Source organism: Octodon degus, unplaced genomic scaffold (assembly GCF_000260255.1).
Source record: "Octodon degus isolate 3935 unplaced genomic scaffold, OctDeg1.0 scaffold00021, whole genome shotgun sequence".
Classification (NCBI taxonomy): domain Eukaryota; kingdom Metazoa; phylum Chordata; class Mammalia; order Rodentia; family Octodontidae; genus Octodon; species Octodon degus.
The window spans coordinates 11,187,675-11,210,363 of NW_004524597.1; the positions used below are offsets into that span (position 1 = coordinate 11,187,675).

Genomic DNA, 22,689 nt, shown 5'->3' on the forward strand with positions numbered 1-22,689 from the left:
AATTAATTAATTAAATTTAAAAAATAAGATGAGAAGCATACCAAATCAGAACTTGGATTCAGTTCACATGGTTAAGGACCTTTCTGAGGGCTTTTTGGTTGCTGTGTGTGTGTGTGTGTGTGTGTGTGTGTGTGTGTAAATAAAATACTTATGTAAATGGTTTATATTTTATTTTTAAACATTCATTAAAACAAAAAAGTGAACTGGGTGTGGTGGTGCACGCCTGTAATCCCAGAACTTGGGAGGCTGAGGCAGGAGGATCACTGCAAGTACTCAGCCAGCTTGGGCTGCAAAGTGAATTCAAGGCAGTCTGAACTGCATAGTGAGACCCTGTCTCAAAAAATAAAATATTAGGGGCTGGTGAGATGGCTCAGTGGTCTAAAGCACCTATTTGGAGCAGGCTTAGCAAAACACAGGAACCGCGGTTCAGTCCCCCAGCACCACATGCCAGCCAGCCCCGCCCTCGGTGGGCTGAGCTGGCCACACACACACACAAAAATAAAAATAAAATAAAGTTTAAAAAATATTAAATTATTCACCTGCGTGGCCTGTTTTGTTATTTTTTAAAAAATTATTTATTACCTATTCTTGGCTGGCTCAGCCCACCCCGGGGGCGATGGGCTGAGCCTGTGGTGCCGGGGATGGAACTGTGGTTCCTGAGCACTTGCCTAAGCAGGCACTTTAGACCACTGAGCTATCTCACTGGCCTCCTGGTTTGTTTTGTTTGTGATGGGGTTTCCTTTTGTAGTTCAGGGAGGTCTTGAATGCACTACGTAGCCCAGGCTGGCCTCAAATACCGCAGGGATCTTCCTGCTTCAGCCTTCTGAATGCTGGGATTCCAGGCGTGGGCCACCACTCCTGACTTAAATTTTTTTAAAGGACTATAAAATTATCCACTACTGCACATCATTATTTACAATGAACAACATATTATAAAATAACAATCTGACTACTACAAAGTTATTTATTTTTCGGGCTTTCGCTGAAAGTTACCTAAATACTGAAAAGATTGAGCCTTGTTTACCGCCATACCACCCTGAACGCGCCGATCTAGCCATCTCGGCTGAAAAGATTGAACCTACATGTTAGGAATGAGTTGGCGGTAAAACAAACAAAAAACATGAATAAGGCGTGGTGGCGCACGACAGCATAGCGAGACCTTGTCTGCAACAACAGCAACAAAATAAAACAAGCATAGAAACAAACTACAGAGGCGGAATAGCGGAGCCTCCAGACTTCAATCCCAGTCCGGCTAGGCGCCCGAACCCGGAACTTTTATCGTATTCCTAACAGTGCGTACCTGCTTCCGGAGGGGCGCTGGTAAAAGCTGGACCACTTCCGACAAGGGACATAAAAGAGACGGGTCGCTTCCGGCAAGGCTGGTCTCGACTGTGGTCCGCTTTCGGTAAATGACTGGAGTGCTCGTAGAGGCAGAGGCTCGCCACTCCTCTGGTTCTCGTGCTACAGCTTTCTCCGCCCGGCGACACCGGAACCTAGCGACACGGAACCTTCATACTCTGTGATTCCTACCTTTCCTTCCTTTCAAGCTCCTTACACATCTAAATTCTCTGGGTCTCTCTACCTCTACCCCATTTTGTTCCTCCCCAGAACCCTCCTGCCCTCGAGACCGTGGCCTGACCCTGTGTACCTCAGGAGCCACCCAGCACCTTTGCTGAACTTGCCTTATCATGGTCCAGTGGAATCCAGGATATGCCTGCTGAAGGGGCGGCTTGGGCAGAAAATTAATGAGTAGGATCTTATGGGGCAGTCAGACATGATAGTTACCAGTCTCAGGACAGCTACAGAGTCTTTTGGTGAGCTTCAGTGAGTTTTAACTTATTTATGAGGCTGGCTGATGGACTTCCTGGACTGGTAACAAAGACTGACCAGCCCAGCTGTAAGTAGAGCTGGGGATCCAACCTGATGCAAATTCTGAACTGACAGACATCCAGGCTGCCTAGGCCAACCCACTTTACTGACCTGCCCCCACCATCCCTGCAGCCATGGAGAAGATGTCCCGCGTTACCACAGCCCTCGGTGGCAATGCACTGACTGGCCGCACCATGCACTGCCATCTAGATGCGCCAGCGAATGCCATCAGCGTGTGCCGTGATGCAGCCCAGGTGGTTGTGGCAGGCCGAAGCATCTTCAAGATTTTTGCCATTGAGGAGGAGCAGTTTGTGGAAAAGCTCAACCTGCGTGTGGGCAGGAAGCCATCACTCAACCTGAGCTGTGCTGATGTGGTCTGGCACCAGATGGATGAGAATCTGTTAGCCACAGCGGCCACCAATGGTGTGGTGGTCACATGGAACCTGGGTCGGCCATCCCGTAACAAGCAGGACCAGCTGTTCACAGAACACAAGCGCACTGTAAACAAAGTCTGTTTCCACCCTACTGAGGCCCATGTGCTGCTCAGTGGCTCCCAAGATGGCTTCATGAAATGCTTCGACCTCCGCAGGAAGGATTCTGTCAGCACTTTCTCAGGTGAGGCCCACAGAGGCAGGATGGAGTAGGCGTATGCCTCTACAGGCACTCTGCCTGTCCAGGCAGGCTGAGAAATGCTCTGTGCATTAGAAGGGTGGGGCTCAGCAGAGGAGGTATGGAGGCAGGCCTGGGTGAAGTATGAACCTGGGAACTGGTGGTGGGAGGCAAGATGAGCCAGAATTGAGGTTGGGTGTGGCATGATGGAGAGCAGAGCAAGTGGATTCACAGCTCAGAGGAGTGGCTGATTAGTTCTGTCCAGTGTGTTACTTCCCCCTCTCTCACCTCACCAGGCTCCCTATATTACAGGAAGTTTACCAGGACTCCAAGGTTCTCAGCCCAGGGATGCAGAGGAGGTGGAGAGCACTTTCTAATTCCCTACAGCGTTTTTCCTAGCAGGTCCAGCTCTGGATGCCCAGCCCTGAGCCAGCTCTCTTTTGTCTACTTTGATGATGCCGAGTGAAGTACAAAGCAGAGCTCCGGATCCTCAGAGAATTTATGGGCAGCAGCCACTGCTGCTTTTTGTTCTTTTTTTAATAATTTATTTTATTTTACTTGAGACAGGGAAGGTTTTGGTATGCAATCCAGACTAGCCACAAACTCACAATGTAGCCCAGGCTGGCCTGAAGCTTAGAATCTTCCTGCCTCAGCCTCTCATCACACCCAGCTTGGAGGTTATTCATACAGATACTGCCCAGCATGGTGTTGAACACCTATGATCCCAGCACTTAGGAGATTGAGGCAGGACAATTGACACAAGTTCCAGGCCTGTACAGACAACAGGTTAATTCAAGGCCAGTTTCAACTAGCAAGACCCTTGCTAAAAAATAAATGAATAAATAAATAAAAATTCTGAGCTGCCTGTGTCAGAAAAAGGCTAGACACTGACTTCTAAGGCTCTCTGGTGGACCTGGTCCCTTGATCTCTCGTCTTTTGGGGTTCATCATGCAACTTCAGTCAGGTCAAAGGGGTGGGGAGAATCTGAGGTGCCCTCCTCAGTAACTTCCACAGGATGTTGGCCCTTGGGGGACTTGGGAAGATAGGGCCTCTGCTTCCCTAGTGCTTATATATGGATTTCTGAGGCTAGGGCACACCTTTGCCCAAGGAATAATAGAAGACACAGAATTCAAGGAAAATTGAGGCACTAGAGTTTGTGCAGAAACCACCCAGTCTGTCCTCCCCTGTCTAAACTTCACTCACACTGGACAGATCTTGGACTGTACACTTTACCCTCTGGGCCTCCTGGCCTAGCCATAGGAAGGTATGTAATACCATTCTATAGCCATTTCAAAGGGTCCTTCTACCACAGTGGTCAGGCTCCTTTATCTCTACCTCCAATGATGCCCTACCTGCAGGCCAGTCTGAGAGTGTGCGAGATGTCCAGTTCAGTATCCGGGACTACTTCACATTTGCCTCCACCTTCGAGAATGGCAATGTGCAACTCTGGGACATCCGACGTCCTGACCGATGTGAGAGGATGTTCACAGCCCACAATGGGCCAGTCTTTTGCTGCGACTGGCACCCTGAGGACAGGTATGATGTGGGGATATGGGGGAAGGAGGGCTTAAAGAAGTCTCACTGACTTAAGACCTACAAGGCTGAGTATGGGAATCACAGAGCTGGGGGTGTCCTCTCTTCCAGAGAGGTCACTGAGGGCTTGGGTGGGCTTTCCTGCAGGGGCTGGCTGGCTACAGGTGGACGTGACAAGATGGTGAAAGTGTGGGACATGACCACACACCGTGCCAAGGAGATGCACTGCGTGCAGACCATTGCCTCAGTGGCACGTGTCAAGTGGCGGCCTGAGTGCCGCCACCACCTAGCCACATGCTCCATGATGGTAGATCACAACATCTATGTGTGGGATGTGCGTCGGCCCTTTGTGCCAGCTGCTATGTTTGAGGAGCACCGTGATGTCACAACAGGAATCGCCTGGCGCCATCCCCACGACCCCTCCTTTCTGCTCTCTGGCTCCAAGGACAGCACACTGTGCCAGCACCTGTTTCGTGATGCCAGCCAGCCTGTTGAACGTGCCAACCCTGAAGGCCTGTGCTATGGCCTTTTTGGGGACCTGGCCTTTGCTGCCAAGGAGAGCCTGGTGGCTGCTGAATCAGGACGTAAGCCTTACACTGGTGACCGGCGCCATCCCATTTTTTTTAAGCGCAAGCTGGATCCTGCTGAACCCTTTTCAGGCCTTGCCTCCAGTGCCCTCAATGTCTTTGAGATAGAGCCTGGTGGTGGGAGTATGAACTGGTTTGTAGACACAGCTGAGCGTTATGCTTTGGCAGGCCGGCCACTAGCCGAGCTCTGTGACCACAATGCCAAGGTGGCTCGAGAGCTGGGCCGAAACCAGGTAGGTGGGGTTGAGCCAAGGGAAGACCAAGGGCACTGACCTTGCGGGAGGGGTTGGCTGCTCTGATAGCTGTACCATCACCTACCTCAAGCTGAGGACTTGGCTCTGGTCATTCCTACCACCAGCACTTGCCCCAGTAACTGAGGGTGTCAAGACCATACATGGCCAAAGCCTCTCTTCTGTCTCACTCTTGATATCCAGCCTCCTGTAGCATGTTACCCTGCAGAAAGGTAAAAGCTGCCTTCTATATGCCCTTTTTTGGTCCCATTGGGTCCCTTGCTGCCTCTCAATTCTCTTTTCCCTGTGTTACTGTAGGAGACTGGGATTTTAATATTTTCCATTGGCCAAGAAACTGGGTCCCCAGGGCAGCTGAATGCTGGTGTGTGATTCTGCCCAGGTAGTGGGGCTCTACCTGGGGTTGTGGGTGTCCAGGGCCCTGTAAGTTGCTGGTGCCTGCCCCTAGGTGGCACAGACGTGGACCATGCTGCGAATCATCTACTGTAGCCCTGGTCTGGTGCCCTCTGCCAACCTCAACCACAGTGTGGGCAAGGGCAGCTCCTGTGGCCTGCCCCTCATGAACAGGTAGATGCTTAGAGTTGGCTCTCCCCAGAGGATGGGGTTGCTAGAGCCCAACCACTCATGAGCCTTCCCTACCCCCAGTTTCAACCTAAAGGACATGGCTCCTGGTCTAGGCAGTGAGACAAGGCTGGATCGAAGCAAAGGGGACACACGAAGTGACACGGTTCTGCTTGACTCCTCTGCCACACTCATCACTAACGAGGGTAGGCTGGAGAGCAGGCAGGAATGCTGAGGGGAGTGGGGTTAAGCACCATACAGTGAGCCGTTCCTTGAACATCCCCCTCTCATGCTGGGTAGATAATGAGGAAACAGAGGGCAGCGACGTGCCCACTGACTACCTGCTCGGTGATGTGGAGGGTGAGGAGGATGAGCTGTACCCACTGGACCCAGAACATGCGCACCGTGAGTAAGGACTCTGGTGGGATGGGAGCAGAGCACATGTGCCTAGGAGTGGGGGTTTGAGTAGGGTGGAAGTATGTGGGGGAAGAGCCCTAGGCCCACCCAGCTGGTTCCTGCCTCGCAGCCGAGGAGCCTGAGTATGTGCTGCCGCAGGAGGCCTTCCCATTACGCCATGAGATTGTGGACACACCATCTGGGCCCGAGCACTTGCAGGACAAGGCTGACTCACCACATGTGAGTGGGAATGAGGCGGATGCAGCCTCCTTGGTGCCTGTGGACTCTTCCTTCTCCCTCCTGTCCATCTCACATGCGCTGTATGACAGCCGCCTGCCGCCTGACTTCTTCAGTGTGCTGGTGTGCGACATGCTGCGCTTTTATGCTGAGCAGGGTGATGTGCAGATGGCCGTATCTGTGCTCATCGTGCTAGGTGAACGGGTGCGCAAGGACATCGATGAACAGACCCAGGTGTGTGTGACGGAGCGGGCTGGGCCTCCCTGGAACACCTGCTGGCCCAGCACCATTCCTGTACATGTCTGGGACAAACCCAGGTTACTGCCTCCTTGTGTGAACCCAGCCCTGTTCCCATGTCCTTCCCCCAGTGTACCTTGCTGTCCTAACCTCCTGGCTCCATCCCCTCAGGAACACTGGTACACATCATATATTGACCTGCTGCAGCGTTTCCGCCTCTGGAACGTGTCCAATGAAGTGGTCAAGCTGAGTACCAGCCAAGCTGTCAGCTGCCTCAACCAGGCCTCCACCACCCTGCATGTCAACTGTAGCCACTGCAAGCGGCCCATGAGCACTCGGGGCTGGGTCTGCGACAGGTGGGGCTGTGGGGGTAGGGGATAGGGACCTTTAGGCACCCCAAGAACCCCAGCTGAGGTGTCCTCCTGCTTCCAGGTGCCACCGCTGTGCCAGCATGTGTGCTGTCTGCCACCACGTGGTCAAGGGCCTGTTCGTATGGTGCCAGGGTTGCAGCCACGGTGGCCACCTGCAACACATCATGAAGTGGTTGGAGGGCAGCTCCCACTGCCCAGCAGGCTGTGGCCACCTCTGCGAGTACTCCTGATCTGCTGCGGTGGCCTGGGACAGCTTCCATAAGAAGTCAGTAGAGGCCCCCCAGGACTAGACACTGTTGCTCCAGTTTGCCTCTGTGCCACCATGGAAAGGGACTGGAACTTATGAACTCAATAAAAACCGCAGGAGTTGCTGTGGGACTATTAGCAATCGCTTCGTGGGATGGAGGGCAAGGGCTTCTGGCTGGGTCAGTATCGTCATAGTAACTAGCAGTAGCCAATAGCAACTCTCAGTGCGGACTTCAAGAGTTTTCCGGAACTGCTTCTTCTGGGGGCGGGCTGAAGAAGGCTGCTTCCGGGGGCCGGCCCGTTGCTCCAACGACAGAGCTACTGGCCAGTGCTACGCCGGCAGTTCGTTCCCGGCGTGCTGCGCGTCTGCGGTAGGCCATGGCTCGGGAAGTGCAGTCGCCGGTGGTGCTCGCCCTGTTGCTGCTGGTGTTGGCTCGGTCCCGCTTGGAAGCAGCAGATGGCGGGGGGTGGTGAGCTGCCGAGGGCGGGCTGGAACACGGGACGGCGTGGGGTTGAGAGTGAGCTGTAATGACCCAGTGTGCCCGTAGGCGGCAGACTGGGCCAGGGGCAGCCGTGGTCTTGGCGGAGGAGCTTTGCAACGTGGAGCGCCGATCCGACCTCACTTACACCGAGTTTGTGCAGCAGTACGTGTGCCCCACCCCTTTGCCCTAAGCCCAGCGTGGCTTGCCAATATAACGCAGATGCCCTGGTCCCCTTCCCCAGCCTCCAGGGTGGTAGGGGTCGTGGGTGCGCGCCACTGACCTGAACGCGACTCTGCCCTCCTTTCCCCCAGCTATGCCTTCCTCAGGCCTGTCATCCTTCAGGGACTCACGGACAACTCGGTGAGTGCTGATGCTTATCACAGGCAGCTGGCCCTGCTTGTCCAGCTACTAAATTGTCCCGACCCTCGCAGAAGTTCCGGGCCCTGTGCTCAAGAGAGAGGCTGTTGGCCACTTTTGGGGACCACGTGGTTCGGCTGAGCACTGCCAACACCTATTCTTACCAGAAAGGTGAGCTGCTCCACCTCTTGAGGCCTGCCTGCTTGCTAACATCCTGAAGGCAGAACCAGCTGGTCCTCACCATGCCCTTTCCCGCAGTGGACCTGCCCTTCCAGCAATACGTGGAACAGCTGCTACATCCCCAAGACCCTGCTTCTCTGGGCAATGGTGAGCCAGCCTTGGACAGCAGTAGGGGTAGGGCACCTGGGAATTCCCAGGTGTCAGGATCCCTGCCCATTGTTCTTTGACAGACACTCTGTACTTCTTTGGGGACAACAACTTCACGGAGTGGTCATCACTATTTCAGCACTACTCCCCACCTCCATTTCATTTGCTGGGAACCACTCCTGCTTACAGCTTTGGAATCGCAGGTGGGTTTTCTTCAGGAGGGGTAAGGGGACCAGTATAGATTAAATCTAGTCACCACCTCATCACTGACCCCACAGGAGCTGGCTCTGGGGTCCCCTTCCACTGGCATGGGCCCGGGTTCTCTGAAGTGATCTACGGCCGTAAGGTCAGCACATGGTGATGAGACTTGGGGTATGTTTAACTGCAACGTATGAGGGTGACTTTACAATCCTGTCCCTAGCACTGGTTCCTCTACCCACCTGAGAAGACACCAGAGTTCCATCCAAACAAGACAACACTGACCTGGCTTCGGGACATTTACCCAGTCCTGGCACCATCTGAAAAGCCCCTGGAGTGTACCATTCAGGCTGGTGAGGTCAGTAGCTGGTAGAAGGGAGCCCAACCAAGCCAAAAGATCCCCAACTAAACTCTGTTCCCCTCCTCTCCTCAGGTGCTGTATTTCCCTGACCACTGGTGGCATGCCACACTCAATCTTGACACCAGTGTCTTCATCTCCACCTTCCTTGGTTAGCCAGAATAGGCAGCTGGCAGGTACACACACACCAGGATGTCCCCATATACTGGTCACAAATTTTATTACAGGAACAGTGAGTGGCAGGAGTGGCAACTTCAACCCAACCCACGTCCATCTGTTTTTCCAGCCCAGAAAGATGATGAAGAGGCTCACAGCCCAGCAAAGGCAGTCCAGAGCCCACCAGCAGAACTGACAGGGGCAGGCACATCAACACAAATTATATACAAGAACCTGGGCCTCAGGACCCTCCTGAGCCAGGGTATCAGGCAAGGCGGAACAATGGGCCTCAGTAGTCCTCTACCCAGCCGTTCTCAGAGATGAATGCATCAATGACCTCCTTCATGGCCAGGTTGGGAATGAGCTGTTCCTGGGTCAAGGGGCTCCGGGTCACAGGGTCGAAGTGCCCCACACGCTGCAGTGACAACAGAATCAGAGTGCTCCATGTGCCAATCTGTGCCTCCAGCCCTGGTTTTGAGGCTCACAGGTCCTTACCTGCAGGTGCTCCTCAATGTCCTTGCGGTCATAGGTGATGCCACTTGGTGTGATACAGGGTTCCCTCATCAGCTCAAAACTGATCTTGCCACACAGATAGTCAGGGATATCTCGCTTCTGTAGCACAAAGGGACAGTGTAAGGAACCAGGAAAAGAATACTGCTTCAGCACTTCTTACTTACAGCCTTCAGAGAAGATGCTCACCTTTCTCTTTTCATCTACCTGAGAGAAGAGCTCATCCATGTCCGCCATGTATTTGTCCTGCAAAGAATTGAGTATTGTGTGTGTGTGCCACTTGAATATTCTCCAAGCTTAAGAGACACACCAACATGAAGCATGGGCACTGTTACCATGTCACACATGGGGACAGGTTCACCTGTGGGCCAGGGCACCTTCAGTTACATGCATGCACACATACACACAGGCCCTCGTGGGCCTAGGGCACCCTCACGTGCTTGGCCTCAATGCAGGCCTGCTGGGCTCGGACATGGCCATCATCCTCGTCACCCTCATGATTTCGCTGACACTCTTCCAGCTCCCTGAGGATTGACCGGGAGCTGGTCAGAAGTGAAGCTGGCCAGCTTAAAGCCCACTCCCACCTCAAGTCTCTTCCCTGTCTGCTTCCTGACCACCCCTGTCAGCCTTTTAATAAACACTTGTGTTGGTGACTCAGCTTAACCCAAGAGAGGGTGGCCTGGTGGGGGAAGGACACACCTCTCACGCTCAGCAGTGATGAGCCGAGTGAGGTAAGAGTGCAGCTCACTCTCCTGGTGGATGCGCCGCTCTTCGATGCTGTTCCAGCGCTTCTTCTTGGCAATGCGCAGAGCACTAGGGATATCATCCCCAAAGTTAAGCCGCTGCTCTTTGGCCAGGCTGTAGGCTGGGAAAATGGAGTTGTCAGGTCACACCCGCTGGTCCACTCATGGCCCCAAGTGCCCTGTGACCAGACAACTTGTCAGTTCACCTCGCTGCAGATTGGCAATAGCCTCATCGTAATTCTCCATCTCTAGCTGGCACTGCCCCAGGAAGAAGTGCGCCTTCACAGACTGTCCGTCCAGTTCCAAGGCCCGCCGACAATCAGCCAGCGCTTGCTCAGGTTGCTGCATCTTCAGGTAGCACAGAGCACGGTTGGTGTAGTATACTGCCACCAAGGGATTCCGGGTCTGGGGACCAAGGCCAGTAGTGTGAACGCGTGGGCTCCACCACTTGCTCTCACACCCAGATGCCCCAGATTCTGTTGCACATTGGGGGTTTATAGCTGGAATGAAAAACTAGAAGTTCTCAGCTGTCAGCGTCAGAATCTTAGTTCGGCCCACCCTCAACTCCAATTGACTTTGTAAGGAAAAGTTCCTCAAACCTGTAAGGTTCTCAGCTTTGTACCTAGAGTCCTCAAGGGGCAGAGGCATCGGGTCTCCAGCCCAGCCAGCTCCAAGCATTTCACCCGCGCATCCCACCACTTTGTTCCCAGGCATTCTAGCACAGACTACAGGGCCGCACCCGGTGCCCGCGAAGCAAAGTCGCTGAGAGCTTCCAGGGGCAAGACTGAAGGGAATCCCAGACCCGTCCCCACCCCCCCGCACTCACGATGGCGCGGCCATAGCAGGCCGCCGCCTCCGGATACTTGCGGCCCACGAAGAGCCGGTTGCCCTGTTCCTTGAGCTCCTGCGCACTCGGGCTCTTCTCTGGGCTGCCGCCGCCAGCACCCATCCGCGTGCTACCCTCCTTCTCCTCCTTGCCCTTCATGGCCCCGCGCGGCACGGCCGGGCTCTGTTCCCAGGGTCCGTACCCGGCCGCCTTGCGCCCGCAGCCCGCGGAGCGACCCGCTCGGCCCGGTCAGGCAATCCGCCACCGGAACTTCCGGCGCGAGGCGGGGCCGCGGGAGATCACATGATCCAGGGCGGGGCCGCGCGCCCAGAGAGCCGAAGGGTGGAGCACCGCAACACCAGGCCCTCGCTGGGCTCCGCCCCCCGCCCCTCTCCCCGATTCTGACCCTGCCCTGCGGAACTCCGGGACTCTACGCTGCGTGGCCTAAGACTACCCGCGTGCTGAGGGGCTGCAAGGATCTGAGTCGCTGGGGCACCGTCCTGACACGCCACCGAGAGGTTCTGTGGGCATTCACGGCCGTACTTAAGCGGTTTACGCCGTGGACCTGGGGTAGGGCGGCTAAGACAAGGCCGATAACCAGACAGGAGTCCGGAGCCCGCCTCCCCTCACTGTCTTTCCCCAGGTATCGGGAGGAACTGCCCACGGCCATCTAGTGCTGAGCGGAGAAGCAATTTGAAAGGATTTGGCCCGTTGGTGACAGAGAAACTAGTCGGGAGGGGAGGGGCCACAGGGAGAGGTGTGACTTCTTCCAGGGCGGGACGGGGGCGGGGCTTCAGATGGGGCGTGATCTCGTGAAGGGCGGGGCTTTAATCTCCAAGCTTCTCTGAGAGGTCCCGGTCCAGCATCCTGGTTTTCTGACTCGTAGAGGGATTAGTACTGGCCGCATTGCAGCAGCTGGTGGCCGTCAGCACCCCTCCTCCCGAGCTGGTGGTGCTGTGCTTAGCCACTGCCTTCCTCCTACCAGACATGTTGTGAGTTGCGGTTACAAAGCCATGGGTCCTCCCAGGCATGGGCCCCACCACTGCCTCCGTTGTTTCTTTGTGGGACTTGGGCTCTGTCATCTTTGCCTTTGAGATGGGCATATGGTATGTCCAAGGTCCTGGACAGGTGCTCCAGGATGTTGTCACATCCTGCCCCTTCACTGTCTATAGCTGTCACGAAGGCTGAAGCTCCGAAGGTGCCATCCTTCATGTCCAGTGAGGCAGTGGCTATAGTGCCTGGCCTGCTAATATTGAAATATATTGTCATGCACTATCTGCTGTACCTGGGTCAGGTGCAAGAACATGTCACAGACCTAAGTCAATGTGAGTGGACTGCTGGTGGGGTGGGAGTACATCCAAGATACCAGTCAGGGTGGAGTGGGTGGCTAGTGACTTTGGGCCCCACACTCCCTGAGTTCCTCCCTGGTCAGAGTATAGTGGGGCCATGGACTCCTCATCTGGTGGAAACTTGTGGAGTTGGACCCTGTGGCAATAGCTGTGCCTGGACATGCTGCCTGATCTTGCCACTAGTATGGTTGCTCATAAAGATGAAAGGCAGACTAAAAAGCACAGGACTCAAACCAAATGAACTTGGTTGTAGCCTAAAGCCTGGCTGTTCATCTGCCATGGGACATCAGGATACAGGTTTCTGGACTGCAGGCTAACTGAATAAGAGGCTTAGTGCTTCTTCCAAAGCTCAATAAAAGTTTGCTAAACTCAGCCTGACCAGAAACACAGTCCCTCCCCTGGTGCTCTAGATCCCATAACACAGATATGGGACCTCTAGCCTTTCAGTTATTCCAGCAGTGTGGAATAACTCTAGCATCTCCTGCCAGGAGCAGAGGGGCAGGGGGTATAAAAGCCCAGATCCTCCTCATGGGTAGGAGCATCCCTTTCAGTCTGTCAGCAGGGTGGGAGTAGAAAAACCTCCAAAGCCCTAGGATAAATACCTAGTACAGTGTAAAATATTTATTCATTCTCCAAAAAGGCTCAGACTGCAAGTCCTGGGGCTGGAGAGGGTGGGATTAGGTCTCCTCTGGGACCACCTTTGGGGGCCTCCCCCCAGGCCTGGGAGGAGAAACTCAGGGATGGAGTGAGGCTTGGCCTCAGCTGGTGGACTACAGGGCCCACCTGCCCCTGCCATTGCAAGGTGAAGCGGCCCCGAGAAGTCCACTCATGGAGAGAAGGTGTGCAGACCTGCCTGGTGACTGGACACCACATGCCCCTCTGGCCCTGGAGTGCAGATCAGGGTGGTGGGGGAATGTGGGCACCCAGCAGGTCATAGGCGAAGACGTTCCAGAAGATAGCGAAGAGCAGGAAGGTGCCATAGGCAAGGAGCACCACCCACCAGCCACACTGGTCCTGCAGGCGCTCCTCATAGCTGCGCAGGATGGTGAGGCCCATGCTCACCCCCACCACTGCACCTGCCAGGTGCGCCATGAAGCTGGGCTGTGGGCCTGAGGCAGGCAGTGGTGGGGAGAAGCGCAGCCACACAGCCCGGCCCACCTCGGAGCTCACTGCAGAAGGAGCAACAGGTGGGAGGTGCCCAGTCTGCAGGCTGAGGGCCCCCAGCCCCCACCCAGCCCCCTACTCACTGCACACCAGGGCCAGCACCATCCTCAGCAGCTTGTAGGGACATCTCATCCCAGCCCAGTTCTGAAGGGGGCATGCAGACAGATAGGCCATGAGGTGGGGCAGGTGGCCGCCTTCCCACACCCTTGCCAGGCAGCCCAGTTACCATGACAACGTTGGCCAAATGTGCTGAGCACAGGGCATAGACCCCTCCAGAGCCCCCCACTACTGGGGCACGCATGTCGGTGATGGAGACAGTCAAGGAGCCTGCATGAGCAGAGGCAGGGGTGAGGGTGCAGCCAGTCAGCAAGGTCAGCAGGGGGTCTCTGCCTGCCTCACCTGCCAGCACGCCTGCCAGATAGAGCAGGCTGATGCGGAGTAAGCCATGCACCATCTCCAAGGGCACCCCAATCATCAGCTGCAGGAGAGCATTGAACCCCAGCTGCTCCAGCCTGGCCACATGGGGACAAATAAGCAGGAGGGGTAGGATCAGCTGTGTGGCCTGCTCTCAACCCATGTCATGCTCCCCCCTCCCCAGTCTTCTTTACCAAAGGGACAGGGTGCTAGATGTGCTCACCAGCTGGCTCCCCACTCACCCAACGTGCATGAACATGTAGGTGAGGAAGCGCCATGCTCGGGCACGGTGCCCAGGATGGTACACAAGGGGGCTCTTCATGTACTCAGGGTGGTAGGTTTGTAGCACCCACTTGTTGAGACGGGCCCCGTAACACAGAAACACAACAATCTGCAGACAGAGTATGGTTGGTCAGGGCCAGGGATTCTCAAGGCTCCCGGGGTGGCGGGTGGGCAGCCCACCTGGGCGAGAGTGACTGAGGCCATGAACACGGGGGGCGGGCAGCTGCGGTGCCTGTAGAAGTACCAGCGGCGGTCCACCTCACAGGGCAGGATCTCATAGGCCACATAGCGCACAAACCGCTTGTAGACACCTAGCCCTGGCTCGTCCAGCAGCCCATCTCGGGGCAGTGCCCGTTGTCCATTAGCGATGGCCCGCTTGAAGCTACTGGAGCGCTTGCTGCTGATCTGAGGGGCAGGGGCCTGGGTGTGGGCCACAGTGTAGTCCCAATGGCACCTCTGCCCTTGTGGGTCAGAGGGCCTGCCCACACCCACAAACCCTCCCTAGGGAGAGGCCACCTGCCCACCCTGCTTTGGCCGGGGGTGCTGTGCCTGCCCAGGCTTGGGCCCCGCCCCTACTGCCCACCCTCCATGGCACTGACCAGGTCCACCAGCTCCTGGTAGCAGATCTGGCCCCGATCGTTGCTCTGGGCCAGGGCCACCAGCATGTCCAGCTTGGCTGGGTCCAGGGGCAGCTCATGGCTGTGCACCAGACCAGCAAAGGTGTCCGCACCAATGAAGCCTGTGTTCTCAGGGTCCAGCTGCTGCGGTGGAGGAGCCGCAGGCCAGTGCCTGAGGGATGGCTCGGATCTGCAGGCTGGTTCCTGGGACCCTGGCTGGTCACAGGTCCTAGGCCTGCCGCTCCTGAGCTCCCCAAGGTATCCCCCACCCTACCTCATGCTCCACCCGCCAGTCCTGAGAAGAGTCGGCCCCTCAGAGAATGCCCACCCTCCCACCCTGCTTTCCTCCAAGGCCCGCCAGCAGTTTTCTGGTCTAAGCACAGGGCCCGGAGGGCTTGTTGAGAAGGGTGTTAGGCACCGCCGCTCCCCTCATGCGCCCTGGTCCCCGGGTTCCGTGACGGAGCCGGTAGCGGTGCTGCTCCTACCCCACGCACCTGCTCCTGGATGAGCTGCAGCAGAGAGCTCCTGTCCATAGAGCCGGGCCGCGGGCCGGGGTCGGCCGAGGCCGGGAGGGGCTGTTCTGCGGACGACTCCGCTCCGCCCCGGCCGGCCCGCTCTCTTCAGCCCGCGCCGCTCTCGGGCAGCGTCACGGAGCCGCGCACCCGCGTACACGGCGCCCCTGCGCGCACGCGCCCCACACACACACCCGAGGCAGCCACAGGACTACTCAGCGCACCGTCCCAGTGCTGGGTACCTCTCGCACTCCGCGTTGCAGAAGCTCCTCCCACGAAGTTGCTGCACCTAAAACTTCCGCTACGAGAAACCCTTCATACTCCCTTGTCAGCCTTCTCAGGGCTCAGCTGGAATATCACCTCCTCTGGGAGGTCTTCCCAGGCCACCCTGCTGTGAACCTCTGGTGTTCGTGGCCCACTGTTTCTGCTCCGGGCTCAGAGCACTCCGAAAGTTTCAGTATGCTTTCTAAAGACACCCATCCCTACCCCCAGCATGCTTCAAGGAGGTGCCATGCAAGCTCCAAATCAGCTGGCAAAGGTGGGGAAGGCCCTGCTTTTAACCACCCCTACAGGGTCTAAAACCAGTCTACACTGAGCCACTCCTGCAGCCACAGGGCCAGGAGCAGTCACTCCAAAGACAGGGATGCATAAGGGGTAAGAAAAGGACCTGCTGCTAAGAGTAGACCCCTCCAATCATGGAGGTGGCAAACTAAGGGGATGCATGGAAAGGAACAATGGCAACCCCTCCCTGGACCCAGCCAGCTGTTTCACATATCCAATGGCTTCATGATGGAGCAGACTATAGATAGCATCCTGCCTGCCCCGACCCAGAATGGCCACGGGCCCAAATCCAGGCCCTTGGAATCAGTCATGGCTGAGGCTATCTAGCTGGCACAAGCATGGGGACACTTGTCTAGGGTAGGGAAGGCTGTGCTGAGGACCATCTTGGCCATGCCTCCTTAGGTCAAAGTTCCAGTTACACCGTTTCTAGCAGGTGATGACAATAGTTGGTCTCAGAACAGCCCAGCCAGGGCTGGAGTGCAGGGAGTAAGCCACGAGGCACATTTAGTCCTGGAGTTGGGTAGGAAGACCTTAGGCAGGGAAAGCTACATTCCTAGAGAAGGTACTGTCACCAACTAAGGGACCATCACCCTGAAAACCCAAGATTGATGAATACTGATGTTCCTGGACCACAGTTGGGTATGACTCACTTTCTTTGGGGGTGGGGGTGTTTTAGTAATCAAACTCAGGATCTCAAGTTTGCCAGGAAGGTGCTGTGCCACTGAGCTACAATCCAGCCCCCATGATTGGACTTTCCAAAGGCCATTTGTCACACTGGCCTTGGAAATGGAGACTGTGGAATGAAAGGTATATGGAGGTCAGGTGACATTTCCAGCCCATTTCAAAATATGTATCTTATATTGATTCAGGAAAAGCTGTCTTCAAAACCATGAAGTGGAAGACAAAGGTTTAATTTGAAAACTTAAGCTGTCTTGTACTGCTGATGTGGCCATGGGCAAGGCTTATGACTGTCTAGAACAGTGGGAGCTACAATTAAACTAGTCACTTCCTGTTTTGGCCACCTCCTTTGGTCCCTGAATACCCACTGACCACCCAGACCAAGGAGAAGGCAGGGAGATCTGAGAACCCTGAGTCTGGTCACCCACTTCCTTGTCCATGAAACCTAATCTTCCAATCCCAGATACCCACAAGGGTGAGGCCAAGCAGACAGTACACCTGCCGGCCACCATCAGGCCAAACAGGAACCAGGTCATGGCCTGGCAGAACAAAGCCTAGCCTGGGGAAGCTTGTTTTCAGAAGCAAAGGTTTAGACAGACAGATGCTCCCCAAGCAGTGGTCCCACACCAATGCCTAAGAGTTCCTGCAGTGTGGGGCTGCAAACCCACACCACATGGGCCATGCTGATCCTAAAAGACACCCCAGGCTGGGTCAGGGTTTCCAGGGCCATCATCGACTCTTCACCAGGACCCTGTAGAGTGAGAAGCTGAGAACTGCTGCCACAGCAGTTCCAACAGCTATCAGCATCCGCCGGAGCCAGAAGGAGGTGGGGTGCAGCTCTTTGTGAGCCAGATGTCTGCAGAAAAGAGGGGTACTCAAACTTTGTGCCTACACTCTTGCTGCTGCACTCATCTCAGGAAGCCAGAAGACGCCAGGCCACAGAACCTTACCCGGAAGCCTGACCCCAGCACACCCTACTAGCAGACACCAATGGCCCTAAGATAGGATAGGCCACCCTCCCCTGAGCTGTTGTGCAGACACCCACGGGAATGCAGCCATGGTAGCCAGTCGGGTGAAGATATCAGTGTTTGGCAGGTCTGGGCCTTCACAGGAGAAAAGGGCTGGGGTGGGCAGACGGTGCCGGCGGCAAAACTCCACTGGTGACAGGCCTGGTGGGGAAACACCTTTGGGCAGGTCAGCCTTGGAGGAGACGAAGAGGCAGGGGGTCTGGCCGTCCATGTAGTGGCGCTGTGGGGAATGGGCTACGTGAAGACTGAGCTCACTGTTTACCCCACCCACTGCTGTGCTCTCCAACAGGTCCGCAGGCCCTGCCTTGCCTTGTAGATGCTGGCACAGTACAGAAAGGATGTGGGATCACTGCCATCAAACATCAGGCAGGCGACATCACAGGCAGCATCAGATGAGGTATCCAGCAGGCTGTCTGTGCCCACTTCACACAGCTGGGAGAAATGGTGACCTCAGGGGATGTTCCCAAGGACTAGGTCTCCCACAGCTGCCCTAAGAGAGCTCCACAAGGTGAGGGCACGGGTATGAAGGCATCCTAGTCCACCCTCAGGGTCACAGTGTGTGGCCAGCACTCACAATCAGGTATTTCTCTTGCCCGTTGACCTGTACTGTGTCAATGGCGTAGACAGGAGACCCCTGGGTGGAGGGCTTGGTATCCTGGTGGTGAGAGACAGGAGGGAGACCATGATGTTCACTGACCCTAACAGTCCTTGAGTGTATTCTCCTAACCCCAGAGTCCTTCCTGCAAGGGGGTCTTCATGGAAACTCACCCCCAGGCTGTGGCCAAGGAAGGCCTGCAGGAAGGAAGACTTGCCCACTCCTTGGGCCCCCACCACCTTGCACATAAGGACATTCCGCTGTGTTTGACCCTTCTCCTGGTCCAGCCTCTTCTCACGGGTGACTGTGAGGGTGAACTCTGGTGAGAGGAGCTCCAGGGAGAGCTGAGCCCAAGCCCCAGGGGGTGGTTGCCCACCTGTGATGGCCTGAGCCTGTGACTCTTGCTCACACAAGGTAGGGTAGCCCAGGTAGCCAAGGTGTTCAAGGCAGTGCTGGACATCCAAGTAGGTCACCAGGCTGAGGGTAGGTGGGAGGCACAGTGTCAGTGAGGAAGGTGCAGGTAAGCAGGTGTGGACATCAGGTGTCAAGAGCTGCACTTACGTCCACTGGCAGAGGTACCCACGCAGGGGCAGCCGGCCTGAGTCAGTGCGAACAGTGTGCGGAAGCTCTGGGCCCCAAGGGGCCACTGGGAACACACTGAAAAGGTTCTGCAGCTCGTCCAGTGAGAGGACACCATCACAGTCCTGGGAGCAGAGGGTGGAGGTGACGTGTGCTGGGCAGGTGGCTGGGGTTGGCAAGAGTGGTAGGGCTTACCTGGTCATGCTTCTCAAACACTTGCTGCACAAACTGGTAGCCATGGTGGTTAAGCTCAGTGCTACAACCAGGGGGCACATGGAGCCTGCAGGGAATACCACATCTATGTGGTTCTCAGGGAACCCTGTGCTTTGTGCTGGCACACCTCCTACTGTCACCCTGGTCACCCCATCTGTACAGTCAAGCCTCGTAGGCTACTTCAGCCCTTTACTCCACAGAACTGGGAAGAGGCAAGGAGGGTGGGAGGCCTGGCTAAGCCCCTAGGGCACAGGACCCCATCCCCCATGTCAAGGCCCTGACATGGGCCTAGAGCCCCCCAGTTGGTACTCTGTAGACACCAAAGATTCTGAGGCAGACCTGGGCTAGAAAGCCAGTGCAGCAGGACACATTCCTGGCTGACTAGAGGTTCTCTGCCCCTAGAAGGGTGGGCCCCACATCCTACCCATTACTCACGATGGGAAGAGGTAGTCAGTGGTCAGTTCCAGCATGTCACTGTAGCCAAAGCGCCGTAGGATGGCCCATGTGGTCTCATGCCGGCCACGCTGGATGAAGAGTGTGTTCAAGAAGAGGAAGCCTGTGGGGGAGCAGAGGAGGTAGCACCCAGCACAGCATGGCTCACTCCCCACCAGGGCCTGAGTGGGATATCTGCCTTACCATCCAGGGTCAGCCGATCATCCTGCACACCACCAGGCACATTCTTGCAGACCACCCTCTTCACATCCTCCAAGGCCTGTGGGGCCAGAGGGTGGCCAAAGCAGGACTTCTGCCTCCAAGAAGAAGTTGCTTCAGATCAGCTAGCTGCCCTTGGTTGCTAGGTCACGTCACTGGGAGTGATTGAGGCCTGGGGGTGGGTACCTCGGGATAGGGTGCACACCTGGAAAGCATTGAGCTCCTCATCACTGAGAGAGTTGTCCAGGTCCTGATCCGAGAGCCTGAAGATGCGCGTGAGGGCCTGGGCACACTTTGGCCTCAGCTGCAGGGACAGCAGCTCAGTGCTGCAGGTGGCCTTTGCTTGGTCCACCCTGCCACTGCCACCCTGATTATTCTCCCCATGCAATAGCCACAAGAGCTCCAGAATAGTGTGTGGGGCCCTTACCTATTGCTCACCTGTTTTGTCTCAGGGTCATAGAGGGGGGCTGTAGGGTGCAGAACAGCCTTCTGGGCATAGTAGAACAACTCTGAGATGTTCCTCAGGTGCTTCGCTGAACACTGGAGAGTATAACACAGGACAGAACCCAGGAGGCACCCAAGGAAAACAGAGGCATAGGGATCAGGCTTATCCCACACAGGCACCAGCTGCAGGGTCTCCATACTCCTGTCCTCATCCAGCGCCTTCCTCCTTTCCATGTCTTCCCCACATGCCTGCTTACCTCCACACAGGTCTCTATCTCCGGAAACTGGCTCATGATGGGCAGCACAGCCTCCATGCTGCTCCCTGGCCGCAGGTCTGACTTGTTGCCCACCAGTATGATGGGCAACCTGTGGAGATGCTCATGGTCATCGGGGATGGGGAGCTAGTAGTCCCTGCCACTCCTCCCCCCCAGGCCCTGCTTGTTACCTGGGTCCACTTCCAGTTCTGCCATTCACCAGCGGAATCCACTTGGTTCGAATCTACAAAGCAAATGAAATGAGGCTGTGTACCCAGCCCATGGTGCCTGTCTGGAGCTTGCACCAGGGTCAAGGAGAGAAAAGGCTGAGGCCAAGTGGTGACTAAAGTTATAGCCAGACTTTACCGGACTGAAGCTGGTAAAAAAGGAGATAGGTCCTTAGCTGATCTGTACAGCTGCAAACCACCGCTCCACATATAGGTCAGGGTCCCATACCCTCAAGCAAACCCCTACCCATTCCCTATGGGATTCTAGGGCCAGGAAAGAAAAGGGGCTACTGGCCTAAACAATTCAGACTGTTCATTCTCAGCTCTCTCCAGGAAATGGGGTCCCTGTAAACTGACTCAGAAGTATGAGAATCCCTGAGAAAACACACATGAGACTGATCGCAAGAGTGGGTAAGAGTCTACTTGGACCACAAAGGTCCACTATATGCTACCTGGCTCTACACTGAAGACACACTGTTGAGCCAGGCACCTGGGACAGATAGGAAGCCCCTCCTACTCACCTTCTCAATGGAGGCCTCCTCAGATACATCATATACCACACATACCACATTTGCCTGCAGGGGAAGCAGTGAGGCACACAGTGACCAGAAGCTACTCCACACATCCCAAGGCTCCAGTGTGTCTCAGGTGTGGATCCAAGGCCCAGGAAGACCACCTTTCCTGGAACCTGACCCAGTCAGGACTTAATATGGCCAGTGCTATATACCAGCTAGGTCACACTGGGGACTGGAAGTCTCAGAAAACCCACCCCACCCCCAAGGCCTGTGGTCCCAGTGCAGACACTGGGCCCCAGCATCATGGGTCTGGTCAATAGCTCCAGAGTGCTCAAGCCAGACATATCATCTACAGTAGGGAGATGTAAGTGAAAAGAACCCTTCTGTGGCTTCTAGCTCTTGTTTTCACTTCACAGCAGAGTAAAGGACAACAGAGATGAGATGAAGCTGCCCAGCCAGTCCATGGTACCTACACCCTTGACCAAGACAACATGTGCAGGTCTCAGGCAATGCTGCAAGGGGCTCATGACAGATACAGTGGCTATTATCATGTGAACCCCAGTTAAGTGTGACCCTCACCACAGCTTCGAAGTCAAGAGCAGTGAACCAGAACAAAGCCAGGATCACAGGACAGAGGCTTAAGGGGACGCCGTGAAGGGCACGGGATTGTTTTTCATGGACCTGAGGTCTCTTCCTGAGTACTACTAAAGGGATTAGATCAGTCCTGGAAACCACAAGGACTCTTGGGTGCTCAGAGTTCACCAAAGTTATCAGGCTACGGATGTCCCGGCACCTTAATCCAGCTCCCCAGGTAGGTAAGCTGATTAAGCCAAGGCGGATGTAGGCAACAGTGCCAAGCCATGCTTGGAATGTCACACCTTGTGGATCTCATCCTGGAGCTCCTCATCCGTCTGCTCAGATTCTAAGGAGAAAGACAGACTGCTGCAGACCCTCTACAGGGAGGAAAGGAGAGGCGGCCTACGGTAGGTGTGGGTGCTACCTGAGTAGTCCACGATGTGGGTGGGAACCTTCTCTGGGGTGACATCTGCGGGGATGGTAATCTCCTCTGCACGGGCCGGGACCTGCAGCAAGAGGTAAGAGATGACCGGTCCTAACCCCTGGTCCCCTCGCTGAGACCCCGCCCCTGTACCTTCCCCTCGGCGCCCAAGTACCTCCTCCGGGAATTCCTCGCCCACCAGTGACAGGATCAGCGACGTCTTCCCCACCTGGGCTGCAAGAGTGGGGCGGGGCGATGAAGCAGGAAGCCTAAATTACGTATCCCGTGTCCACCCACCCCACGACCCTCCTGCGGGCAGACACCTACCCTCACCCAGCAGCAGGATGCGCACGTCCCGCCTCATGGCTGCACCTGCTCCCGCCTGCCTTGGTTTTGACCCGCGAACCTCGACCCCCGAGACTCGACCCACCCCGACCCAATCGTGGGTTCGCCCGCCCCAAGCTCTGCCCTTTGCCCGCACTTCCGGTCCCTAGCCTCGTTAGTTTTTCCGGTCCCTTCCGCGCAGCCGCAGTAATGATTGAGTGGGGTACAACAGCGCCACCACAGGAGCACACCGAGTCTTGTGGGCCGAGCCGGTTCCTTGCGGCACAGATTTGTACCACCTACCTGCCACAGGTGGGCAGAAAGGGGCACGGTTCTGGACATGGAGCAGAAGGCTCGGGGATGGAGCAACGATGACAGAAGTGACCAGTAGAAATGGAAGTTGGGCCATAATAAAATGGTGGAGCAAAATACAA

General features: G+C 55.9%; 5 protein-coding genes across 16 annotated transcripts; 2 read left to right on the forward strand and 3 right to left on the reverse strand.

Moving 5' to 3' along the window:
• Positions 1-1,297: 1,297 nt before the first annotated feature.
• Wdr24 (WD repeat domain 24) lies at positions 1,298-7,019 on the forward strand. Of its 3 annotated transcripts, XM_023711440.1 has the most exons (10): positions 1,302-1,691; positions 2,002-2,484; positions 3,837-4,014; positions 4,159-4,831; positions 5,295-5,413; positions 5,492-5,613; positions 5,708-5,812; positions 5,934-6,274; positions 6,449-6,633; positions 6,710-7,019. In XM_023711440.1, the coding sequence occupies exons 2-10, from the start codon at positions 2,004-2,006 to the stop codon at positions 6,876-6,878; spliced, it is 2,373 nt and encodes a 790-aa protein (XP_023567208.1). In that variant the 5' UTR covers positions 1,302-1,691; positions 2,002-2,003; the 3' UTR covers positions 6,879-7,019. The 3 variants fall into 3 exon arrangements, with proteins under 3 accessions (XP_023567209.1, XP_023567208.1, XP_004627982.1); XM_023711441.1 differs by having other exon boundaries at positions 1,298-2,484; positions 5,934-6,043; XM_004627925.2 differs by having other exon boundaries at positions 1,303-2,484.
• Positions 7,020-7,194: 175 nt separating this feature from the next.
• Positions 7,195-9,065, forward strand: Jmjd8 (jumonji domain containing 8). 2 transcript variants are annotated; one of them, XM_023711451.1, is made up of 9 exons: positions 7,195-7,364; positions 7,443-7,538; positions 7,688-7,736; positions 7,901-7,904; positions 7,992-8,060; positions 8,144-8,263; positions 8,339-8,406; positions 8,482-8,616; positions 8,692-9,065. In XM_023711451.1, exons 1-9 carry the CDS (start codon positions 7,273-7,275, stop codon positions 8,770-8,772), a joined length of 714 nt encoding a protein of 237 aa, XP_023567219.1. In that variant the 5' UTR covers positions 7,195-7,272; the 3' UTR covers positions 8,773-9,065. The 2 variants fall into 2 exon arrangements, with proteins under 2 accessions (XP_023567219.1, XP_004628187.1); XM_004628130.2 differs by having other exon boundaries at positions 7,199-7,364; positions 7,808-7,904.
• Stub1 (STIP1 homology and U-box containing protein 1) lies at positions 8,806-11,172 on the reverse strand. Of its 2 annotated transcripts, none has more exons than XM_023711450.1 (7): positions 10,852-11,113; positions 10,232-10,373; positions 9,982-10,147; positions 9,719-9,806; positions 9,472-9,528; positions 9,268-9,384; positions 8,806-9,187 (listed from the first exon to the last, which is right to left on the reverse strand). In XM_023711450.1, the coding sequence occupies exons 1-7, from the start codon at positions 11,008-11,010 to the stop codon at positions 9,062-9,064; spliced, it is 855 nt and encodes a 284-aa protein (XP_023567218.1). In that variant the 5' UTR covers positions 11,011-11,113; the 3' UTR covers positions 8,806-9,061. The 2 variants fall into 2 exon arrangements, with proteins under 2 accessions (XP_023567218.1, XP_004627983.1); XM_004627926.2 differs by having other exon boundaries at positions 8,807-9,187; positions 10,232-10,430; positions 10,852-11,172.
• A 1,664-nt stretch (positions 11,173-12,836) lies between these two features.
• Rhbdl1 (rhomboid like 1) lies at positions 12,837-16,556 on the reverse strand. Of its 2 annotated transcripts, none has more exons than XM_023711449.1 (8): positions 15,172-16,556; positions 14,660-14,821; positions 14,241-14,465; positions 14,021-14,169; positions 13,764-13,876; positions 13,591-13,691; positions 13,448-13,508; positions 12,837-13,276 (listed from the first exon to the last, which is right to left on the reverse strand). In XM_023711449.1, the coding sequence occupies exons 1-8, from the start codon at positions 15,208-15,210 to the stop codon at positions 13,098-13,100; spliced, it is 1,029 nt and encodes a 342-aa protein (XP_023567217.1). In that variant the 5' UTR covers positions 15,211-16,556; the 3' UTR covers positions 12,837-13,097. The 2 variants fall into 2 exon arrangements, with proteins under 2 accessions (XP_023567217.1, XP_004627984.1); XM_004627927.3 differs by having other exon boundaries at positions 12,837-13,369.
• An 84-nt stretch (positions 16,557-16,640) lies between these two features.
• On the reverse strand, positions 16,641-22,664 carry Rhot2 (ras homolog family member T2). 7 transcript variants are annotated; one of them, XM_023711445.1, is made up of 19 exons: positions 22,265-22,664; positions 22,131-22,165; positions 21,935-22,016; positions 21,813-21,856; positions 20,941-20,994; positions 20,384-20,436; positions 20,196-20,304; positions 19,933-20,034; positions 19,700-19,798; positions 19,480-19,588; positions 19,279-19,399; positions 18,826-18,910; positions 18,613-18,755; positions 18,428-18,528; positions 18,225-18,355; positions 18,031-18,111; positions 17,766-17,888; positions 17,474-17,676; positions 16,641-17,284 (listed from the first exon to the last, which is right to left on the reverse strand). In XM_023711445.1, the coding sequence occupies exons 1-19, from the start codon at positions 22,293-22,295 to the stop codon at positions 17,158-17,160; spliced, it is 1,833 nt and encodes a 610-aa protein (XP_023567213.1). In that variant the 5' UTR covers positions 22,296-22,664; the 3' UTR covers positions 16,641-17,157. The 7 variants fall into 7 exon arrangements, with proteins under 7 accessions (XP_023567213.1, XP_023567211.1, XP_023567212.1 ...); XM_023711443.1 differs by having other exon boundaries at positions 22,107-22,165; XM_023711444.1 differs by having other exon boundaries at positions 22,259-22,664.
• Positions 22,665-22,689: the final 25 nt, after the last annotated feature.